At 41.2% G+C, this 21736-nt stretch overlaps 2 protein-coding genes across 8 annotated transcripts in view; one reads left to right on the forward strand and one right to left on the reverse strand.

The window, feature by feature from the left end:
- BBOF1 (basal body orientation factor 1) overlaps window positions 1-1404 on the reverse strand; it is a 16716-nt gene extending 15312 nt beyond the window's left edge. Inside the window, 1 exon segment of the mRNA XM_069784723.1 lies at window positions 1334-1404. Within this exon segment, the coding sequence (XP_069640824.1) occupies window positions 1334-1404 (71 nt within the window).
- The window catches only part of ENTPD5 (ectonucleoside triphosphate diphosphohydrolase 5 (inactive)), a 25013-nt gene extending 3683 nt beyond the window's left edge, over window positions 1-21330 (forward strand). For 6 of the 7 annotated variants that reach the window (XM_069783927.1, XM_069783924.1, XM_009924287.2 and 3 more), the window contains 13 exons: window positions 1936-2213; window positions 3462-3541; window positions 5378-5521; window positions 5893-5968; window positions 7608-7643; window positions 8503-8591; window positions 11305-11384; window positions 12964-13025; window positions 14478-14579; window positions 15563-15703; window positions 16055-16111; window positions 17281-17396; window positions 17579-21330. In XM_069783927.1, the coding sequence (XP_069640028.1) occupies window positions 1997-2213; window positions 3462-3541; window positions 5378-5521; window positions 5893-5968; window positions 7608-7643; window positions 8503-8591; window positions 11305-11384; window positions 12964-13025; window positions 14478-14579; window positions 15563-15703; window positions 16055-16111; window positions 17281-17396; window positions 17579-17665 (1287 nt within the window). In that variant the 5' untranslated portion in view covers window positions 1936-1996 and the 3' untranslated portion in view covers window positions 17666-21330. The remainder of the gene's footprint in view (window positions 1-1935; window positions 2214-3461; window positions 3542-5377; window positions 5522-5892; window positions 5969-7607; window positions 7644-8502; window positions 8592-11304; window positions 11385-12963; window positions 13026-14477; window positions 14580-15562; window positions 15704-16054; window positions 16112-17280; window positions 17397-17578) is intronic. The other variant, XM_069783926.1, reaches the window with a different exon arrangement.
- The last annotated feature ends 406 nt before the right edge of the window (window positions 21331-21736 follow it).

Here is a 21736-nt window from a genome sequence, read left to right on the forward strand (position 1 = left end):
ATCTTAGTACAAATACATAGCTATGAAGTCGCAGAATGGCTTAGTGCTTTTAATGAATTCTGTTCAGGATAGGACTTTTTAAGTTGTTACAGGTCAGAACTAAGTTTTTACTCATTTCCGCATAAAATGTGAATGCTGTAGAAACTACTACAGTTGGAGTTAATTTGCCACAGAGGGTGGCCAGGGCTATTGCCTGTTTGTGGAATTGTAAAATCACTTCTTCCTCTTCTCAGAGTGTGCTACTAAGGCAGAGTGGATCAAGAGCTTGTGCTTCTGCCCACAGCGCTCTGCGTTCACTAGGAACAGGAGCATACAAATAAAGGTCACAGAAGACAGGCAAGGTTGCCCTTCTGCAGTGGGCTGTGATTTTGTTTGCCCTAGAGATAGCTGAATGCACGAGTGAGTTAGAGAGGCACTCGAAGAAATGACCCAATGTGATGTTGTTTACTGAGAATGCGTAAAAGTTAATCTCGCTTTGCTGTAACTGGGGACAAAGGTGAAGAATGGAAATAATAAAAGTCATACAAGGCCTAAATCTGGGATAAAAGGTAGTGGAGGATAAGTGAGTTATTTGGGCATGGGAGAAAGGTGTGTAGAAATAGAGGCTATGTCAGGTTTACATAGAAAGGAAAGGAGAGAGTTTAGGATTAGGAATGAATAAATGTAGGATAGAGATAGCAAATAAAGATTTTGAGAGAATGAACATAGTGGGGCTGAGCAGATTGCTAAAAGACAATCAAACGTAAGGGCTAGAGGTGGGTGAGGGTCTCTGGCAGAGTAGATGAACATGTGTATGAATATTCAGTGCTGTGGGTGGATGGATGTGTTACCAAGTGTCTGGAGAATGATAGGGAGCTGTTTGCACCTTCTGTACGCTGAGTGCTCTGTGTGTATGTCAGTGCAGGCGATACTGCATATGGTGGGGCATCTGGTCACATGCTCTTTTCTGTTGTTAAAATGCAAGTAACCAAGGTGTCTGTATATTCTCTTCCTTTTTACCTGGGCGCCTAAGGAACCCTATAATTTCTGTGCCCATAGCTTTCCTTTATTAGCATTTCTTAGGAAAAATATATGCAAAGAGGTACATGTTAACAGAGAAGAGGTATAGTTGATATCCAGTACTGTGTCACACAACTTTGGGGCCTTGGCTTCTTGAAGCTGTTGTTAGCAACCTGAGTGTTCAGGGCAACCAGTCTAGGTGTGAAAGCGTGGTGGGGTTTTGCTGGTTTTTTTTTGTAATTCTGTGTCAGGAGAAAATGATGAAAAAACAAAATTAAGACAGAAAGGAAAAGTATGAAAAAATACTGAGAGGCAGAGCCCAGGTGCACCTTACAGTTCAGTCCCTCTTGTGCAGTGCGGGCTTTTCTTGGGGATGAGGATGCTGCTGGAAGGATATGCCTTCATTCTCCCTGTGTGCTAATCTCTCCCAGCAGCTGTTCTTAGCCCGAGATGAAATTCTCTTTGTCTGTGACTCTGAATAACACTTGTGTTCTGCCACAGCATCTCAAGTGTGTAAATGTTAGGGTAAAGTGGTTCTGCCTTGAGCTCCCCTTTGGTGATGCTTCTTTTGAGATAACATCTGGCCTTTTTGGAGGTTCTGGGGACTCTAAATGTTGAGAACCTTCAAGCCAAATCAGAGAAAAAAGTTGTCTGAATAAAGTCAAAACTAGAAGTATTAGGAAGCAAACTATTTAACTTTTCTGCATTTGGGAAATGGAGAAACCTTTACTCTGAGAGAACAAATCACTTACTTATATGTAGTTGTAGCACTAAGTGCAGTAAATCATGTCTTTTGGGTGAGGTGTTGAAAAGCATCTAAAGGGCAGAATATATGTGTACAGACTGATTATTTTTTTATTATTTCTTTTTTTTTCCTACAGACTTTTTAAGGAGAGGGCTCTCAGTAATTTCCATTCCTGCTTTTTTTCTCTACAGGACCTACTGCAGCTCTGTGATTGCTGATCCATGCTTGACTGCCTCAAGGAGTCCTGGCAAGATGGCATATTCCAGACTTCCCATCCTTCTAGCATTGGCATTTTCCTCTTTGTCCTTTGTTCTTTCCCATTCAAACAGGGAGACATGGTTTCAGGATTTCTTTCCACCAAACATGTGCCCTGTAAATGCCAAAGCCAACACTTTTTATGGCATTATGTTTGACGCAGGAAGCACTGGTACCCGGATTCATATTTACACCTTTGTGCAGAAGAGCCCAGGTAAGACCCCATGTCAGTCTGTGCATGTGGAGTATGTTGACTTAGGTTCCAGCTTCCCAAAAGAGGATTTTTTTCCCAACACAGCATTTGGGAACAACTGAAGATTTCTACAGTTTATCCTTCAAATAGTCCTCTGGCAGATGATTATTGTCCATTTCTGGTGGTGTTTTCCTGTGAAAATATCTTTTTTGTAGATCTTTTGAAACTCAGAGGTTTAATTTTGAGTATACTGGAGAGTTCTGTATTTCCAAAGATTTTCATCTATGCTGCTGTTTAAAGGAATGTCTCATTGCTTTGGAAAGAGTCTTACGCTGTTTTTGTCAAGTTGCACGTTACCTTGAATTATGTCAAGAGATACTTAAATTCTGTGTATGTTTATATGTCACATTTTGTAGCAAATTAAGAACACTAAATTAGAGTTATAAGCACCGAAGGTCTGAGCCATTTCCAGAACTCCTGTGCGCAGATGCATCATGCCCCAGTATATCTGCTTCTGACATTGTGCAGAGGTCCCCAAGCTGGCTGCACACACAACAGGATTCAAGAGGGTGAATTAGCTGGGGAACAGTGAGCCAGCAGATTTGCAAAGATTGAAGGCTGGTTGATGAGTCTCGGCTAATAAGCCCTTCAGGGTCACACCCGTAGTGCCTATGTGTCTTCACATGATTTCAACCTTAGTTTGGAAGGACTGGTACAACATCCAGCTCTGATGGACTCAGCCTGACTTGTAATGTGCAATGCTCAGGGATAGCTTCTAGACCCAAGCTGCTCTGGGAGCAACAGTCACACTTGTTTGGCTTTGCAGCCCAGTGCTTGAGCCCAATCAATTCTGTTCTGTGTTTGTGAGTTGGATAAATCACCTAAGGATAATCAGGAATTGACTGTGTCTTAATATGAATTAGTATTTCACAATTAGCTTGGGGACAGAAAGGGAAAGAAATTTTATTAAGATTAGGCAACAGTCATACTACATTGCTATAACTCATTGTAGTTCACAGATGCAAAATGAACATACTTATAACAATGTATTCTTAATAAATCGTTTGTGAACTTGGAGGATACAAGGGCAACATTCTGTTAAAAATGTTCCTGAAGTCAAGGAGCAGTGCTTGTTTTAGGAGGGGAATAGTATTGTTTGCAAGGGGAAATCGAGGATAGTCAGTTTACAGGGGTTGCAGACAACCTTTTTGAAACTAAAGAAAAAGATTCAAGTTGTTGACTGTTTCGTATAATGTTTCGTTTGTGCAGAAAACCTTCCAGAGTTGGAAGGGGAAATCTTTGAGTCTGTGAAGCCAGGTCTTTCTGCGTATGCTGATCAGCCTGAAAAGGTAAGGCTCTCCTTCATTCCCTGTGAGTTGGTCTTGCTTCTGCTAATATCAGTTGGACTCTACCAAGCAGTTCAAGTATTACTAATTGTAATTACAGAGAGTCAAGAAAAAATGGTTCTACTGCTGGCTCTCTAAACCTGTTGCTCTACTTCTATGAGTTAATTTCTACACAGTGAAATGGGAGCTGTTGTTTTACATATTTCATCAATGGAACAATGGCTTAATTAATTGCTTAAATGCTATATATCGCTAGACTATATGTCTTTGAGAATTTCAAAGACAAAGTGATTTTTTGCTCTAGCAGCATCCATATTAAATGTTTATTTCCCCTATACCTACCCATTTACTAATAATTTTCTCAGTTTTTCCTTTTGGTTGAAATTTTCAGTGCTGGTTGCAGTTCAAAATGGGCATATTTTGTTTTGATTTGTTTGGTTTAGAAGTAAGGAGTTAAGACTGCAGCAGTTCTCTTTTTCAGTCATGTTACACTGACAAGCAAAGAGGGTTCATTTATCTGACTCCTAGAAATGTTTAAATTTTTTTGTGTGTATAGTCACATCTAGAAAAGTTATTTTTTTTGAATAAGTTATGGAGAAAGGGAAGAATAAAGATGCACTTAGCAGGTTAAGTCAGGCCTTAGTATTTCTCCAAGTGTATTCTCTGCTTTTATCATCAGACTTATTATAATTTGTTTGTTTCAATTCTTTGCTGTTATCTTTGGAACCATTGTTTGGAAGCTATAGCTCAGTGATATGTAGGACTCACTTCAGCTATGCTCAGTTCAAATATTTGATTACGGTTTTAGCTGAATAATGATATAGGTACAGGCAGTTACTTTTCAACTGCCTCAGGACATCTGTTGTTTTGTTTATGTACAGGGTTTTTAAAAACACAGTTGGACAGCTTCATCTTCCACAATCAGATGTATTAATTAACATACAAATTTATAATTTTAATAAGAAATTGAAGTTAGGTGCCATCCTCTTTTATTTGCAAATGGGGATGATTGTGAATTCATGCACAGTACAATCGTTCCATGTCACTCTATTGGATCAGGAGTCAGAAATGAGCAACAGAGCATAGACTGCTAAAATAATCCTGTTGTTCTGATACACAGGGCCAATCCTGAAGGAAACTGCCATTTTCCAGATCCCCTGCACTGCCAGTAGGCTCTTTCACAAGCTAAAGGAGGTGCCAGAGGAATGATAGATTAGATACTCTACCTTGTGTGCTTTAGCAGTCTTGGATTTGGGGGCTAGCATAGGGGGAGTTTCAGGTTTCTCATTTTGCTCAGTTGCATTTAGTACTACAGGAATTTGAATGTGAAACTTTATGGAAGAGTGAATGACTTTGGGATTTTTTTAAACTTTGATGAGATTTCCCATGATTTCACTAAATTGTCTTGTTTGTTGGGTAGGAGAGGAGAAGAATTCACCCAAAAGAAATTTATAGACATTTCACAGGAGAATGTTTATTGCTAATGCCAAACTGTAATTGTTAGAACAGTGTGAATAATTCAGAGCCTAGCCGTGATGCCTCTACCTTGTGTGGTAACCATTCTACAGCTGGCATTTTAATTACACTACTTGCTGTGGACACACTTGGAATTCTTATATTGCATTTAATGAAATCTACAGACATTTCCTCTGACCTTGGTAGCTTCAGTCAGTAATTGCACCATTTAGTTTCATCATACTGCAAGATGTTTGTCAGGTGTGGGTGAGGTATCTTCTGCTATTGAATACTGGTTTCACTAGTGTTGAGGGAGAATGGGGAGGCCTATTTTCTGATAGCCTGTAGGAGGAAACTGTGAGAGAAACATCTTTTTCCTCTTAGGGTGCTGAAACTGTCAAAAGATTGCTGGATGTGGCCATAGAGGCTGTGCCACCTCATCTCTGGAAGAAGACCCCAGTAGTGTTGAAAGCCACAGCTGGACTGCGTTTGCTGTCAGAGGAGAAAGCTCAGGCTCTTCTTCTAGAGGTAATACTAAGATCTTTTGGATACACTAGTATTGCTCTCCCTGTTTCATCTTTCATGACTCAGTTCTCCATTCTGTTTAGCATAAGAGAATTTCAGCTGTGAAAAGTGACTGTAATCCCATGATAGCATGAAACTCACAGACTTTACAGACTTTCTGAAATCCTCTGTCTTGATGTGGATAGAAGGCATGGGGGGAGAGACCTATGATACTTTTTTGTTTCTTTCCTGGCCCTTGAAAGAGGAGGAATATTGTCTACTCCACACACTTGTCTTATTTTCTACTGCTGTGAAACAGAAAACCTTCTCTGTCACCCTCAGAGCAGAACAAGACTCTTAAGACAAAGGAATCTAATCATTATTTCTTTCTTCAGGTGAGAGAAGTCTTTGAGGAATCACCATTTCTTGTTCCAGAGGATAGTGTTAGCATCATGGACGGGTCGTATGAAGGTACGTTTTAGAAGGAGGAAGAAGTGAAAGCAAAGAGAAACAGGGGAAAGGGGGAGAGAGAGATCTTATTAATGTGAGGGGGAAAGAGAAAATGGTCACTAAACTGAGGGAAAAAATAAAAGGTTTCTAGCCCTGTTTGAAACAATGCAATCCTGCTTTTCCTAGGAGGTGTTGATTACTTGGTCATCTGTTAGGCTACAAATGCAGATACACAAAGATATTTACGAGTTAGCTAGATGAAGGTTCATCTGAAATCTTCTGAGTTTCCAGAACAGAACCTTATCTCAGAAATAAGTATGCAGGCTAACCAGCTGAAGGCTGCTTTTGGAAACTGGTGGGGAAAAAAGAGGGTGTCCACCTCTGAAAGGCTACATGACAATACATAGCAAGCTAGGAAGCTTATGGAAGGTGCCTCATAAATTCTGCAATATCAGCATTAAAAATAACCTATTATGATTAGCTCATCATTTTTTGGGTTAAAGTTGGAAACATTGTGAATATTAGAGGAGAATGAAGGATAATTGGCAAGTATTAAATTAGATAATGAAATAAATAATAATAAATTTTAAAAAATATTCTGATGGGAAAAATGCAGCTAGTAAAGTAGCAAAGGAAGTAACATAAAATACAAGAAAAGGTGAAATATGTTGTAGGTTTGGAGTCAGTGATGGTTTTGCAGTGCAGAACAGACCACTGTAACGTTTTGGCTACATATCCAGACATATTACCTTGGAGAAAAGGCAGGTAATAATCCTTCTGTATGGATGCCTGAAAAGAGCCATCTGTGGTGTTACATTCAGTTCTGAACACTTCATTATGGCAGATATATTGCCAGTTTGGAAGGTGTTCAAGGAAAGCAAAAAGAATTATCACGATGCTTAAACAACTAATAAATGGAGGAAGATTAAAGAGCAAAATCTGTCCACATGGGCCAAGAGAAAAGGAGAAGTAACATAAAGCCTGCAAGTATTCGATGAAGTATGGTGCAATGCATAGTTTGTCACTAGGATTAAGAGGTGAATTGTATAGTGGGGAAAAGTGTTGTATTCACAGGGAGCAGGACCAATGAGGCATAATAGAGCACAGCGTAGCCTGCCAAGGTTTATTTAAACCTCCCACCTCTTCTACTGTCACATGTTTGCCTATGTTTGGGTGAGAATCATGCCAGCGTCAGGCAAGCTGCTGGAGTCAGAGGAGTTGTGTTTTACTGGTTCCCACTACGTTTGTAGTGTAGTTACAGAAACCTCAAGATTAAAACACGGAGTGGTGTGTATACAGTTTTCAGATTAGGAACTGAAATGCTGGGAGGGGGTGGAAAGTACCCAAGGAAACTTGTGCGTTGTGTCAGCTCATTACTTCTTTGTGTGTTGTTTGGATAATAAACATGATTTGTGTGTGCTGCAGTTGCATGGATATTACAAACATTCTACCTATCCCAGTTTATGAGATTTTAATGAATCAATAGCACATCATATCACTTAATTGTAAGTTTGAATTAATCTCTGAAGTATGGGGCGGTTATGTTACATTAGTAATGATTTCCAGGTAAATAAATAACATGTGGAGAGGTGGTAATGGTGGGCAGGAGGCTTTGGGAGTATTCAGTGGTAATTTTTTTTTCCTTTTTCACTCTTTGCAGGAATTTTAGCCTGGATCACTGTGAACTTTTTGACAGGTAGTTGATTCTGTGTAACTTCTCTATAGATATGGACTGTGGAGGTGATCACTCTAGGTTCCTCTGTCTTGGTTGCCATGTCCTGCTTTTCCTCCCCACTGTGGCACCAGTGCTAAAGCAGTGGATTATCTTGGACAGACTGTGTTCCCAAGGGTGAGCCACACCTGTCGTAAGAAGGAGACATCTTAATCCAGAAGGTGCCAGGATTTACTCAGGACTGGGAGGCACTGGCGAGCTGGTTTCTGTAACGTACATAGGCGAGTGGTACTGCTAATGTTAGAAGGTGGGAAACAACGTTTTACAATATTCTTCATCCCGGCCTGAACTATGCAACTAAAATGGTGTAACAGGGGATGCACTGGTGCTTTAGCCCTACTGGTTCTAAGAAGTTCTGGGAATGCAATCTAGTGAAAAAAGAAAATCAGTACTCTAGAAGATACATGAGCAAGCAAAAAAAGCTGCTCTGGGTGAAGAGAAACAATAATAGCTGGTTCTGCTCTTACCATCCTTCCTCTCCTACTGCTCTTGTCCAGCTGTATGGTGGTTACAGAATTTATGTGCTCTCCCTGACAGTCTTCTGCAGGAGATACTTTGTCTCTTACTTTCAGCTTTTGCTGGAGGCCTAGAGATTTATCTGCTTTTGTCTCTTTGGAGGTGAAACTGGAATCAAGGAAGAAAGTCCTATGAATCTTTCCATAATACCTTCTGTTTGCCTACCTTTTCTCTGTGATGTTTTTTGTCTTTGAAGGCTAGCTCAGCCCTCCTGTATTGCTGTGATAATGTGGTAACTTGGTGGCTGCCTGAACATGCATGCAGTATTTTGCACTTCGGGCTGTTCTGAGCATGATGTTGTTTGCAGGGCAGCTGTCTGGCCAGAACCAGCATACTGTTGGGACTCTGGACTTGGGAGGAGCCTCAACCCAAATCACATTCCTGCCACGGTTTGAGGTGAGGAGTGGTTAAAAGTGTGCGGGTTGGGACTGCAGGGCCAGTGGAGAGACCTGAACACTGCTGTGCTCTCGGATATCATTTTGTCAGCACTGGCACAAGCAGAACATCTGTGGTGTACAGAACATCTATATTTCTGTTCCCTTTGACATCACCAGCTGGATGATAGGCACTTGCAAACAAAGGAGCCTGGGTAACAGGGAAGAAAAAAGAAAGAAAGCAAATGGGTAAAACCAAAGAGAAACAGCTTTTGTTTTCTAGACCCAGGCTGGGAAAGCCCCATTAATGCAGACAACTATTTTGTATTGGATAAATGTAGAACATTTCCAGGAAGTATTCTTGCATATTACAAGAAATTTGGGGTCTGCTCTGAGTTGTTTGGGCTTTTTTTTCCATTCCAGTCTGATGGTCGATCCTCACTAAATTTTGGAGGGGGGTGTCTCATGGGGCAAATATCTTTTATAATAGCACAGCGAATCCCTCTTTGTTTTCTTATCAATTTCTTCTCATTTTATTTGAGAATTTCCCTCTCTGCCCCTCAGTCTATATCTGCTGGATTTGTCAGGAATTCTTTAGCTCTTTAGAAACAGTTTGAACTGGGACCCAGATCTATAGTTTGCATGGGAAAATTACGTGAGTATTGGAAGGGCACTATAGCATTCTATACCCTGGTATTGTGAAGTTGATTTTGTTGCCCTTTCTGAAAGAGTCCTTTGTTTAAAATTTTGTTGTTTACAGAAATTGAGATTCTCAAAGGGTGTTTGGGGACTACAAAACACATGGTTTTCATATCGGGATATTTTAGTTCTGCAATGGTGGGTCATGTTGAAACATGACGTGCAACCTTATCTTGTTCAGCAAAGCCTCAAGTACTCTGGGCTTGTCCTCTGTTTTGTGTTGATAACACCTGCTGAAGCGGGCGCTGGACCAACAGGAAAGGGTGTTGCATGTCAGGGTTTTGGAGAATAAATAGAGCTGTGAAGTAGGCTGAACTGCAGCTCAGGATTCAAATGTCTCCTTAGAGCCTTGCAGGAAAAGGCCTTGAGGGTTTGCTACTGACCAGGACCAATGATGTGAATTTGTAGGGCAGTGTGGAGTCAAGGTTCATGTTGCCTGCTTGTATGCTATGTCTGCTTCTCACCTGTATTGTCAAGTTCATACAAAAGAGCACTACATAGCTCAGTATGTTTCTGAAGAGTTTTTCCCATCTGACAGAATTAGCAGGGATTTCCCCCTTTGATTTGCAGAGGGTTTTTTTCCCTTCCTGCAATCTGAGGCAGTCACATGTTTGTTCTTGTATTCATTTTGAACAAAATACTGTGAAAGTAGGAGATTCATTAATGAAATATAGATTACAAACTAATAGAGGACATCTAATGGTAACTGCATGGAGCTGTTCTTAAGCTAGTGTTATGCTTTTCATGGTATTATTGCCAAAGTTATAAGCAACTGAAAACCAATCATAATCATGAAATTGTCTGTCTGGTCCCTGCCTCATTTGGGAGGGGTGTGAGGATTTCTACATTTTTTGTGAAAGTAAGGCATGAAAAAAGTCAGTTGTTTTCTCCAAACAATTTTTTTTCAGGATCTCTCCTTTTTAAAAGTTTCTGTGATGTAAGGTTTAGGAACAGAACTCAAAATATGGCAGGGTCTGGGTGGTTTGTGGCAAGGATATGACTGCCATTCCAATGAAAAACTACCAGACACCCAGAACAAATTTCAATTTGTTTTTTTTTTTTTTTCAGGAGAAACTCAAGCTGAATGCTGCCAAATCTCTTTCAGCTTTGAGCAGGCTTCTGTCTAGGACTCTACAATTCCAGATGTTTGGTGGTTTTTTTGCTGTATCAGGTTACTTGAATGGTAACGACAGGGACTCTGCAGCTTCAGTCCTCTCTGAGATTCTGCTGCTTGGCCCAGAGTAACAGAGTGTCTGATATGGATGCACAGGGCCAAGAAGGGATGGGAGAATGAGGTCACTAGCAGAGGAAAGACAGAAACTGGAATTGAGATCTCAGGGACTGGAAACAAAGGAACAGTAAATAAGCCCTAAACTGGCTCAGATTTACAAGAATGTGAGAGTTAGTCTGGCAAGAAGGTAGGGACTGAGTACCAGTGGGGCAGAGGTGTGCACAGAGGGAAGACTGTGAAAGGAGGAAAACTAGTGGTGTTGAGACAAGAGGTTAATTTAGAGGAAAGCACTTAAACCAGGAGGTAAAGCAGCCCTAAGACTGGGAGTGGTCACGGTGTTTTCTTGAGTATTAGCATGACATTTAACATGGTGAAAATGTGGCCTGTACTTTACTTTGCATTTTTAATTCTTCTGAATTCCTCAACTGAGGTGTCTAGTCTGACTTGCAAAACTTCACAGCACTTCTAGTGCAGCTGATTTTGATGGGGACACTGTATATATAGACTAGCACGTAAGTACTCTGAAAAATTCGGGTATCCTGAATTAGAAAGTATTTTCATCCTGATATGTTGCACTTCCCTATTATGCATTGAGTAACACAAAGATGCATATAAATAAACTCAGTATTAAAAGCTGCAGGTATTACAGCAGTGGGTGCCACTGGAAAACTGTTCTTTGTTTTCAAAGCAGATCAGATGAGTGTGCAGTAAACCCTATGGGTATGTCTGTGATATTACATCAAAGTTGGTTATTCTTTATTGCATAATAGGAACTAAAAGATTTCTTCTTTTACTTAACTTTTAGGAAACTTTGAAGGAAACCCCTGGGGATTTTCTTACCTCATTTGAAATGTTTAATAGCACCTACAAGCTCTATACCCACAGGTGAGGAGCAAAAAGGCTGCTGTCTCCGCTGGGGAAATCAGTCTTTCTGCAGCCCCTGAGCTAACCACAAATGGCCATGTCATCCCGTTACCAGCTGCTGGGACCATGACTTTTTTACTAGTTTTCATATCTGCTTGAAACATTAGTTGAAGTGGAACTGACATTAGTTGACTGGAAATGTTCCAGGATCACAGTTAATATCACTGCAAGGGAGTATTAGTCAGTCTGTCAAATGAAGAGAAAGCATTACGAGTCACTATATTTAAGGAGAAGAATTCTTATTACTGGATTCAAGCCAAATATTTTAGACCAAGCAGAAAGGAGGATATCGTGCCAGTAGTCAGAACTAAACCTGGTCAGAGATTTGGAAAGAGGACCTTCCTGAGACTTTTTTCTTCTTATTTCTTAGTTTGAAATGGCACATCTCATCAGCAACTGGACAAAAAGTAAAACCTAGACTGATGTAAACCAAAGAGAGACAACCATAGGCAGCTGATACAGACCATGGAGCACAACAGGGCCAATTGGAGGGGATGCTTGGCCTGAAATAATGTAATTGTGCTTACTGCGTTAAGCTAACAAGTTTGAGATGTCTGCAGTGAAATCCAGAGAGTTTACCTGCATGACTTACAGTCATGAGAACTTGACCATGTATAATAGAGCGTTGGTCACAGCCTGTTACTAGTGAGTGGGGTGAAGATTATCATCTTGGTCAGTTACAGAATGTGCTTACTTGACAGCAGAGCTGTTTTAATAGTCCTCCTCTCCTACTGCTTACATTTAGTGATGTAGCTGATTGCTGTATTCACCAACACAGTCCATTAGATCACTTAAAATAACTGGGATTGAAAACTGTCACCAAAAAATGAGGGAGCTGGAGGTTAGTTTAACTCTGATTATTCTGTAAACGTTTATATTGACATGACTAAAGGGATAAGTAGCCAAACACAGAGTTGGGAATGAAAGGCCAACAGGTTTTTCATCTAGCTGTGTTGCTGAAGCCAGCAACATGTAATGACATTCTCGTAAACGTTCACATCTGTCGTGGTTTCAGCCCAGCCGGTGACAACATCCTAGCTTGTAATGAGTATAGCGGTAATCTGTGGAGTCAAACAGAGGTGAATTTCACACAAAGGCACAGCTTCCATTTAGGGGGAGGTTCTGCAGTTCTCCTATTAGTTCTGCCCTAAGAGCACATAGTCTTATCTGTGTGACAAAAGAATGGCCATCCTATTCCCTATGCACTCCTTACAAACCTTTCTTTCTCCCTTGTTTTTAAGATTGTGCATTTTTGCTTTTCACGAATGTCTTATAGAAATACCACAGCAGCTCTAACCACTTTCAGCAGTTTTAGATTTTTCCATTTTACAGCTCTTTCTAATTCTTGGGTTTGTGTCAGTCTTTTGGTCTTTGGAATTGTTCTGGCCAAGGAAACTCTCTGTTTTAGAGAGGGGAGACTTGTGGGAAGCGGAGGAAGGAAATTTGGTTTGGGTGTTCCAGGATTTAGGAAGAGGCTATGGGTGAAGCATACCAGATGTGCAAGAATTAAAACTGTAATGTCTGTCTTTGTTGTTTGCAGCTATTTGGGGTTTGGACTAAAAGCTGCCAGACTAGCAGCACTTGGAGCTTTGAATATAGAAGGTATGTTCATGTGATAAAACATCCAAGATTTTTGAAAGATATGGTTAGACTTAGTCTTGTGTCAGCAGCCCATCTCCCTGTCTTCACTTCTGTCTCTTGCTTTTCTATGTTTTCGCTGGTAGAGATCTGTCTGGAAACAGGCCACTGCTTGTTAAGGAGTTGTCTGTTGAGACAGCTGCTTTTCCCTGTTTCCAAGTTCAGCTAGCAGTGATACTGACTGCAAATTCCAGAAATGCATACATGGGAACATAAAAACACCATATAGACATGGCCAGCCACAAACTCACAGCTTTACAAGCATCGACAGAAACACAAACAGCATGAATACATCCTTTTCCTAGGGATTGCTGCTTAGGCCAAACCCACTTTATAGGTCTTTATGGTACCTGCCTGGCCTGCCATGTTCCCCCAGATCTCCTGCTGTATTCACTGACTAGACTAGCTTGAAGTCCGCGAGCATATCACACACACTGTCACTCACTAACCTGAATGCATGCTTGCATTCCTGAGTCTTTCCAGTCTCTGACCCAGACCTTAAGTCCTTCCAGTCTTCATGACCAGACCTTGGGCCTTTTGTCCTGTCTCTGGCCAGGACCTGAGGTCTTTCCTCCTTCTGGATTCTTACTTGCCAGCTAGAAGGACTTGTGTTAATTACTGGAATGAACTCAAATCAAAAATAGTTGGGAATAGGGTTTAAGAAGAAGATAGGACAGACTGCAGTGATTGGTCACAAGGCTCAGCCAGGAAAGCAAACTGACCAGCTGCCTGCTTAGCTGTGATTGCCTTCTTTTATCGTCCCCTCCATTTTCCCACACTTGTGCTTCCCTGATCCCTTGATTCCCTCTGTCCCTGCCTTTGAGCCTTCCCCTAAACATCCCATAGTAAATTTTGCACAGTCCCACAATCCCCCTCAACCATTCTGTAAGAAGTTTGCTTTTTCTGTGATACCTGTACTGACCACAATAATCATGTTTTCTTCCCATCAGTTACGGTATTTCTGGTTAAATTCTTTAAGGGTACATTCAGTGGTTCTGTAGTGGCCATTGATCAGTGTCTTAGTTTTTGTCTTCATTGCTCAGTTGCTTTGTTTGTCTTGGTTATCTGCTGTTTGTTAGGGTTTGTGTATCTGTGTGTTTAATTTATTACCTCTTGTTTCTTGTCTTCTGTGGTGAACAGCCATTATCCAGATATCCTTGTACCACGTAGCTCTCATTAACAAATGACAAGCCCAGCTGCTCTGCAGCTTGCAGGACAAAATGGGCACAACTTTTCCAGACTGAGACTGGTCCATAATTCATAATCATGTGCAGCATCCATCAATTCAGATTTCCTTACTTTTGCTTAAAGACCTTAATGAAGATCTTTCAGCCTTTTCTTTTCTGGTTCTGCGTATTGATTGATAACTGTGTTAAATGCTATCCTTTCTGACTCTCCCCTCTGGTTTCATACCAGCTGTGGATGGACAAATGTTCCGCAGTTCTTGTTTGCCAAAGCAGCTGGAGGCAGAGTGGCACTTCGGGGGAGTGAAATACCGGTATGGTGGCAAGAAAGAAGGTAAATTAAGGAGACTTGTTGCTTCTTATAAGATTTGTCTCCCGAATCTGAGATTTTTCTTGGCAAATACTCCATCAGTTACCTTGGGTTATGACAGATACCTGTCCAATTATAGATCTGGACTTTGGACAGAGCCAAAGAAAAATCTGAAGCTGTAAGAGTAACTCACCTGCACTCTCCATATTCTGGCTGTGATCCCTTATTACAATTGCTACCTTAACAGGAAACGTTAAGAGTTACTTGTGCAAATAAGACAGCTTTTTCTGAGGCTTTGAGCTAAGTGCAAGAACTCGGGCTGTGTTAGGGTACCATAACTGGTAGGCCAAAGTGTATCTCAGTTGTGGAACTATTTCTTAAGATACTATCCCTAATGCTGTATACAGAGGGTGAAGCTGCTACCATCAGTGACTAGAACAGACCCCTTTGGTGACTCGTGTTGTTTTGCTTTACAACAGGGGAACACGAGAGCCGACTTGCAGATTTGGTGTGTGAAGTGGATTGATAAAATGATGATGTGATGGGGAGGGAAAGTAGGGTTTTATCTAGCAGGCAGTAGCAAATGTAAATGAGATTCTGCTGATGACCATAGAATGTAACAATGGGAGTTTTGCCTGATGTGGAGGAAGCTTTTCATGCACCTACGCTAGTTTGCTCAGCACACCTTTCAGATATTGCTATGATCTGTTCTAACCAGTTCCGCTTCACGATGGTGATCTAGAGCCCTTGCCTGCATGCAGGTGCCATGCTGGATTATGGGAGGGATATCTAAGCTTTTCTTACCTCTTCATGTTTTCCAGAACATGGTTTAGTGGGCATGGATGATGGTTGGAACTGATGATCTTGAAGCTCTTTTCCAACCTAAACGATTCTATGATTCTGATGCTTTAATCTTTGCTTCTTCCCTTTTTCATCCTATTGCCACTGATTCGTCCATTTCCTGGATGTGCCTCTCTGGCTCACCCCATCTGTGTTTGTCCTGACAGGAGAAACAGGATTCAAGCCTTGCTACTTGGAAGTACTCAAGGTTGTCAAAGGGAAACTGCACCAACCAGATGAGATTCGTGGAAGTTCCTTCTATGCTTTCTCCTATTACTATGATCGCGCAGTTGACACCAACCTAATCGGTAAATTGGTTTGGGATAATCCACTACATATGAACATGTCAACCAGAAGGCAGACAGAAGAACCCTGGAGGCTGGAGCCATGGGGAGCAGGGAAAAGGAATGGTGTTGAGAAAGAAGAAGTGCAGAAAATGCCTTCAGGGAATGAATGTGTATCCATCAGTGCAGTTTGATGTTCAGAGTTCAGCAGATGAGACTTGTGCTCTGAGCTCCAGTTATACTTGCAGCTCTGTCCCCTGTTACCAACAGATCTCACTCCTAGCCCAGCATCACTGAGTTGCCTTCTAGGGTCAACTTAGAGAATTCAAATGCTTTCAGGTCTATGGTGATGTTTTCTTACCTCTTCCTTTTCAGATTATGAACAGGGAGGTGTTCTGGAAGTGAAAGATTTTGAAAGAAAAGCCAAAGAAGGTAACTGTCATGAGACTTAGGAAACTGGTGGGGATGAGAAATAACAAAAATATGAATGTCTATAGGCAGTACATGATGTGAGTTTGACTTCTAAAAAAAATGTTTGTTTAACTTTTATTCCACTTCCATCCTCCGTGTCATCTTACCTTTTATTAGCCAACACCTGTAACTGTTGCAGAAGAAAGTACTGATAGAGCAGTGAGGGGAAACAAAGCATTAGTGGCTCCGCAGCTTTCTTCAGGAGAGGAAGGAGATGATAGTTCATAAATGTCAGTACAAAAGAAAGTGAATTTGCTGTATCAAGAGCTCCTTCTGTCAAACTGCAACTCTCTTGAGTTTAGGAGAGTGCTGACTTTTGTAAGTCTGTCACCTTAAATCCTTTTTAATCTAACAAAATGGAGGGGGAGAGCAGAGCTTGTTCAAGTCTGACAGCCTCTCCTGCATTCCTTTCCCTCCCCCTGACTTTTTTCCTGAATGCTTCTTCTAGTTTTGTACCTCTTCCTGTGAAAAGAGCTCCCACCTTGCCACACTACTGATGGCTAAAACTTAGCTTACAGAGCAAGGTATTACCTCTGAATTGTGATCATCCTCATGATGATTAGTAGACCCTATTTGTCACCAGCAGATGCTTAATTATGTAGCTCAGGACTGACTTTTTTCTAAAATATGACCTAAATTCTGATGATTTTTCAGTTAAATTTAATCTCCCTAGAAACTCAGATGGTTTTGAATAGGGGGATTAGGCTCTAAAGTTTGAGTGTGGGGTGTTTGTTTCCTCCCGGATACCGAGAGACCTTATTTCCAAAGATGCAGCTAAGATGTTATCTAACACCATCAAACCATTTATTTATTAAAAAATAAAAGAAGCTGCCAACCTAGAAGGTGGAGTCCATTACTGCAGCCATCCTTGGAGACTAGAGAAGGAAGACAAATGATGTTGTGTTCTTGAAAGAATAAGTAATCTACCAACTCCCTGCCAGTTGTCAGTTCAGCAGAGATTCAGATGTCGAAAGAGTTATGTGTAGCATGTACCATATATACCCATTAATAGAATCGGGTGGCTTGTTTTAGTAGGCTTTGGCTTGAGGTAAATTCAAATCTATAATGTGGATAAAAGCTCCTTTATTTTGCTGAGATCCTTTTTTTTTTTTTTTTTTTTCCTTCTGTAGTCTGCGATAACATGGAGAGGTACAACTCGGCCAGTCCTTTCCTCTGCATGGATCTCACTTACATCACTGCTTTACTAAAGGAAGGCTTTGGATTTAGGGACAACACACTCTTACAGGTGAGAAAAATAGTTAAATCCCAAAGCCAGCTTCCAAATTTCTCTTATCAATCAACATTGGTTCATTTTTCTGGGTAATTATCTACTGAGTCTTTCCAGGGTTGTTACATGTAGTTACTGTCATCTGTGCAACATATGAATCTAGGAAACTGTTGGGAATACTTCTTTTTCTTCCCTTACAGTTAACAAAGAAAGTGAACAACATAGAGACAAGCTGGACTTTGGGTGCTACCTTTCACCTACTGCAGTCTCTGGGGATAACCTGTTGAGCTGTGGCACTCCTGTGGACTTAAGCATTTCTGAAAGGCTGAGAAGGCAAATTGAAATCTCCAGGTACGTTGTTCAGCTGGAGTTGGTCACAGAGCAGAACATGGACCAAAGCTATAGAACAGATCTTCACCCAGGATTGGCATCATGCATAGAGTTGCCACAGTATGATTTATAATTGTGATTGCCATAAATGATCCAGAAGCTGCCTTCTGAAAGTCAAAAGGCCTAAACTCCAGCAGAGTATCCACAAGGGGCTCAAAGCCAGCTTTTCACCAGCACGTTTGTATGGCATCCCATTGCTAGAATCACAGAGTACCTGGCACGTGGTGGCAGACTACAGACATGTGACTTTTCCTCCCCCTTTTATTTTAAACATATGTAACTTAAATTTGCTTGTGAGATGTTAAATACAGAAATTAAAGATGACATCAACAGTCACTCAAAGAAAAGTGAACAACTATGGATGCTGCCAGCCTCAGCATTCCAAGTACCTGTCTGTTAGCTTAGCTAATATATTGCAAGAAGACCCCAGTCTTTCAAGAAGGGGCCTGCTATAAGCACACTTCGAGCATGGTTTTGGGAAAGGCGTTTGCTAAAACATAAGTTACAACTTACCAAGCATGTCTTTAGGCAGCAGTCGTTTCCTAAGCAGAATGTGTGCCTGACTGTTTTGTGTTCCTTTTTGCTGCCCTTTCCAATTCTGTGCAGCTATACTGTACATCTGGCTACCAGACCTGATAACTTCATTTAGCATCTAGTCATAACACATAGTTGTGCTGGCACAACTAGGCAGCAGTGCCAGCTATTTAAACTCCACTGCCAAAAGAAATGCTTGTCACATTACACCCACAAGGACGTTAAGGGTGCAGTCAGATGAAATGGCTGATCTGATAGCTCACTTTGCCATGAGAGGCGGTTCTGTTTCTCTGCTCTCAGCAAGGCACTCCCACAGCCTTCTTTCCTCTGATGGTAGTGCTCCTCAGGTTCTTCTGTGAACCAATCCACGACACCAAACCTGAGTTAAATCTGCTCACCAAATTGTCTAGTGCGAGCACAAGGGAAATAGGCACTGCACAGTCTGGGAGACCTGCTGGGCCAGTGAGCCATTAGAACACCACAGCGCATTTTGTCAGAGTGAGCTCTAAGGTGTGGTTTCCCATCTGAAAGTTTGGGCTTATCACTTCCTGCACTCTTCTTAGGAACCTCCCCTGAATGCAGAGCTGTGGTGAAACAAGTTGTTTTTTCAGTTGTTTAATAGATGAAAATATGGAGAGAGTGGAATTAGCATCAGAAACAGAAGGAGAACAAGAGCAGGAGTAGCTCTGCTTTCTTATCCCTTGTTTGCTTACACCTTGTCCATTTTAAATTTGTTTTAAACTTCATTTCTTTTTAATATAGTGGAGTTGGACACATGAAATTGTGCATGCAGCCCTGCATTGCTCTGGAATTATTTTTAATATATACAGCAGATCTTCAGGAACAGTGCATCCAATGAAGGGGTTGCAGCTGTTTAGGAAGCCCAAGACTTCTGTGAGGAGAGCAAGCAGCTATTTGAGTAACAATTTAAAGTGAATCTTGCCATCTCTTTCACACCAAACATATAGAAGCAATGAAAGATCAATTATTTTAAAGAAAGCATCTTGTCAGGTATGCTAGAAAGCTGGGCTGTAGGATCCTGGTTTTCTTGTTTAATTGGCTGTAGAGAACATCAAGATTGCTTGAATACCTTGAGGCTCCCAGGTGTGGATCTTGCATTGTCCTAAGCAGAAACAGCTGTAGAGACAACTCTTTCCACCCCATGAAATAGCTGGCAGCTAGCTCATAAAAAATGAGTATCTTCTTCTCACCATGGAATGTGTAAGGTAAACATGAATCTTTTCATATCATAAGAACAGAGAGGTATTACTCATGTGACTAAGGGAAGCTTTTATCCACTGATCTCTTGCAATGAACACTTTCCTGTCAGGCATTTGCAGTAGGGTTTTTGCTGTAACACACCTTTCCCACTTCTGTAAAACCAAAGACTGCCCTCATGCTACCTTCTCTGCAAACTGGATTTGAAAATAATTGGCAATTCCCAGCAAGGGGAGGAAGTAGTGCATTCATGCCCTCAGTAATCTTGCCAAGCAGTTTGGAGACTTAGAAATTTGCCTTACTGTGAACATTAGTCCACTTCCTCTAGTTAACAGCACAAGTTTGACTGTGGCTAATTAAGCTACCCCTTCTCATAGCTCAGGTTTTATGGCACTAGGGTGCAAGGTACGCTTTTGATTGAACAAGTTCAGTCAGCAACAGGAGTCCAAGGGCTGGGGATGGAGCTACCTGTACTTGTCCCACCACTGACACCTTGCTGGAAATTCAGGCTGTTTGTTTGAAATATGAAATGTTCATCCTACCTGTACTCCTCCTTACCAGAATCTGTTTTGAGATCCATGTTGGGAAATGTGTCAGTGTCACACCAAACTTCTGTTCCTTCCTCACTAGGAGCTTCTGGTTGAACATGAAGAAAGTAGTTGTGGCCTCTTCCCAACCACAAACATTTCTTATTGCTCCCCTTCCTAGTGTTTGGCAAAACTTAGTATATGGTCTGGTCCACACAACAAGGTGACTGCAAGCGCGTTCATTTTGTCTTCAGTGAACAATTGTATTCACTTCTGTATTCTCAGAGAACATAAAGTAGGATGCAGTGGTTACTAGCCAAGCTGTGTTACTCCTGAGAACTAGCTAATTTCAAAAATCCAAGTTTTCTTTCAGTCTGAGCTAGTGCTATGACAAACTCTTACTAGATCTTGGGGCTATGAGCCATAAGCAGTGAGGCTGTATTTGAAACAGAAGGGAAGGCAGATGTTGTATGTAAGGAACAAGCAGCAGCAGTGTAACTGCCACCTGCATAGACACTAGCCCTGAGGAGTACTTAAGGGTTTGGTTTTGTCTGAAGGGAGGATGGTCTAGAACAAGACAGGTACCACCCAGAGGAAGTTTCTCTTCTGTGTTCTTTGCCTCAGTCTCTGGTACTACAAATGCTAGGTGGGAGCATCTGCTTCCCAATACCAAAGTTGCATTAAATCTGAATGCTCAGGGCCTTCCTTTGTCAGTGGCACAATTCATTAACTAACTGAAGCAAAACTGCTGCTTTTTGTCAGGGGTCTGATCCTGCAGTCATGAGAGAAACAAAAACTTTGCTTAAATGTTTCTTTTGCAAGAAATTGCAGAATTGAGCTCCTGCTGTTTACATCTGAACTACTCAAGATGGGTGGGGGATCTAGAGAAGCCCTGTCAAGTCCTCACACTTACCCTAGTGCAATGAGATTATTTATTAGCTTAACTAAAGACTAAGCAGCCTTTTAAGAGAAGAGTTCGACTTGCAGCCCTGATTTTTATCTCCTCCTTTGTAATGTTTTTTAGCCAGTCACTAACAGGAACTGCCTAATATGAGTGACTGAAGAAGCACAAGTAATGGCTTTTAGTTCAAAACTTACGTTTCATTCTTTCTGATGTTAATTCCTGATACTGGTCAACCATATCTGTAAGTCTTGCCCATGGGCAGTGCTCACTTAATTTTGTGAGTGTCAAATGTCTAATGCAGGAGGCTGGTGTTTGGAACCTAAGACAGAATATCTTGAATGTCTATTTTAGTAATTAAAGCATTTTTAACAATATTCAAGATGGTGTGGTGCAGTTTTCTTTCCTACATATTATTGCTGTCTTGCATCTCTCATGTTCCACAAGAAACATTATTAAATAAAGCACCAAGAGAAGGCCAGGGAACAGGGTGAAAGAGACAGATTAGAGCTTTAAAACATATCTGCCACCATGAGGTGTCTTCCCTCGGTGGAAAACTACCCCTCCTTTCTGAGTCCAGGAAGTGCTAAGAACCGAGGAGTGACATGACAGCTCCAGAAATCACGTCAGAGAAAACAAAGTAATTAAGCAGTTGTAGCTGGCAAAATTCAGCACTGCATTTGCCAAAAGGCAGACAGCTGTTTCCATCTCAGTCTTCAATTCAAACAGCCCAAATTAAAAGCACATTTTACAGATGATTCTGTGGCTGAAGACACCACAGTACTGCA

The sequence above is a fragment of the Haliaeetus albicilla genome, chromosome 5, assembly GCF_947461875.1.
Source record: "Haliaeetus albicilla chromosome 5, bHalAlb1.1, whole genome shotgun sequence".
NCBI lineage: Eukaryota > Metazoa > Chordata > Aves > Accipitriformes > Accipitridae > Haliaeetus > Haliaeetus albicilla.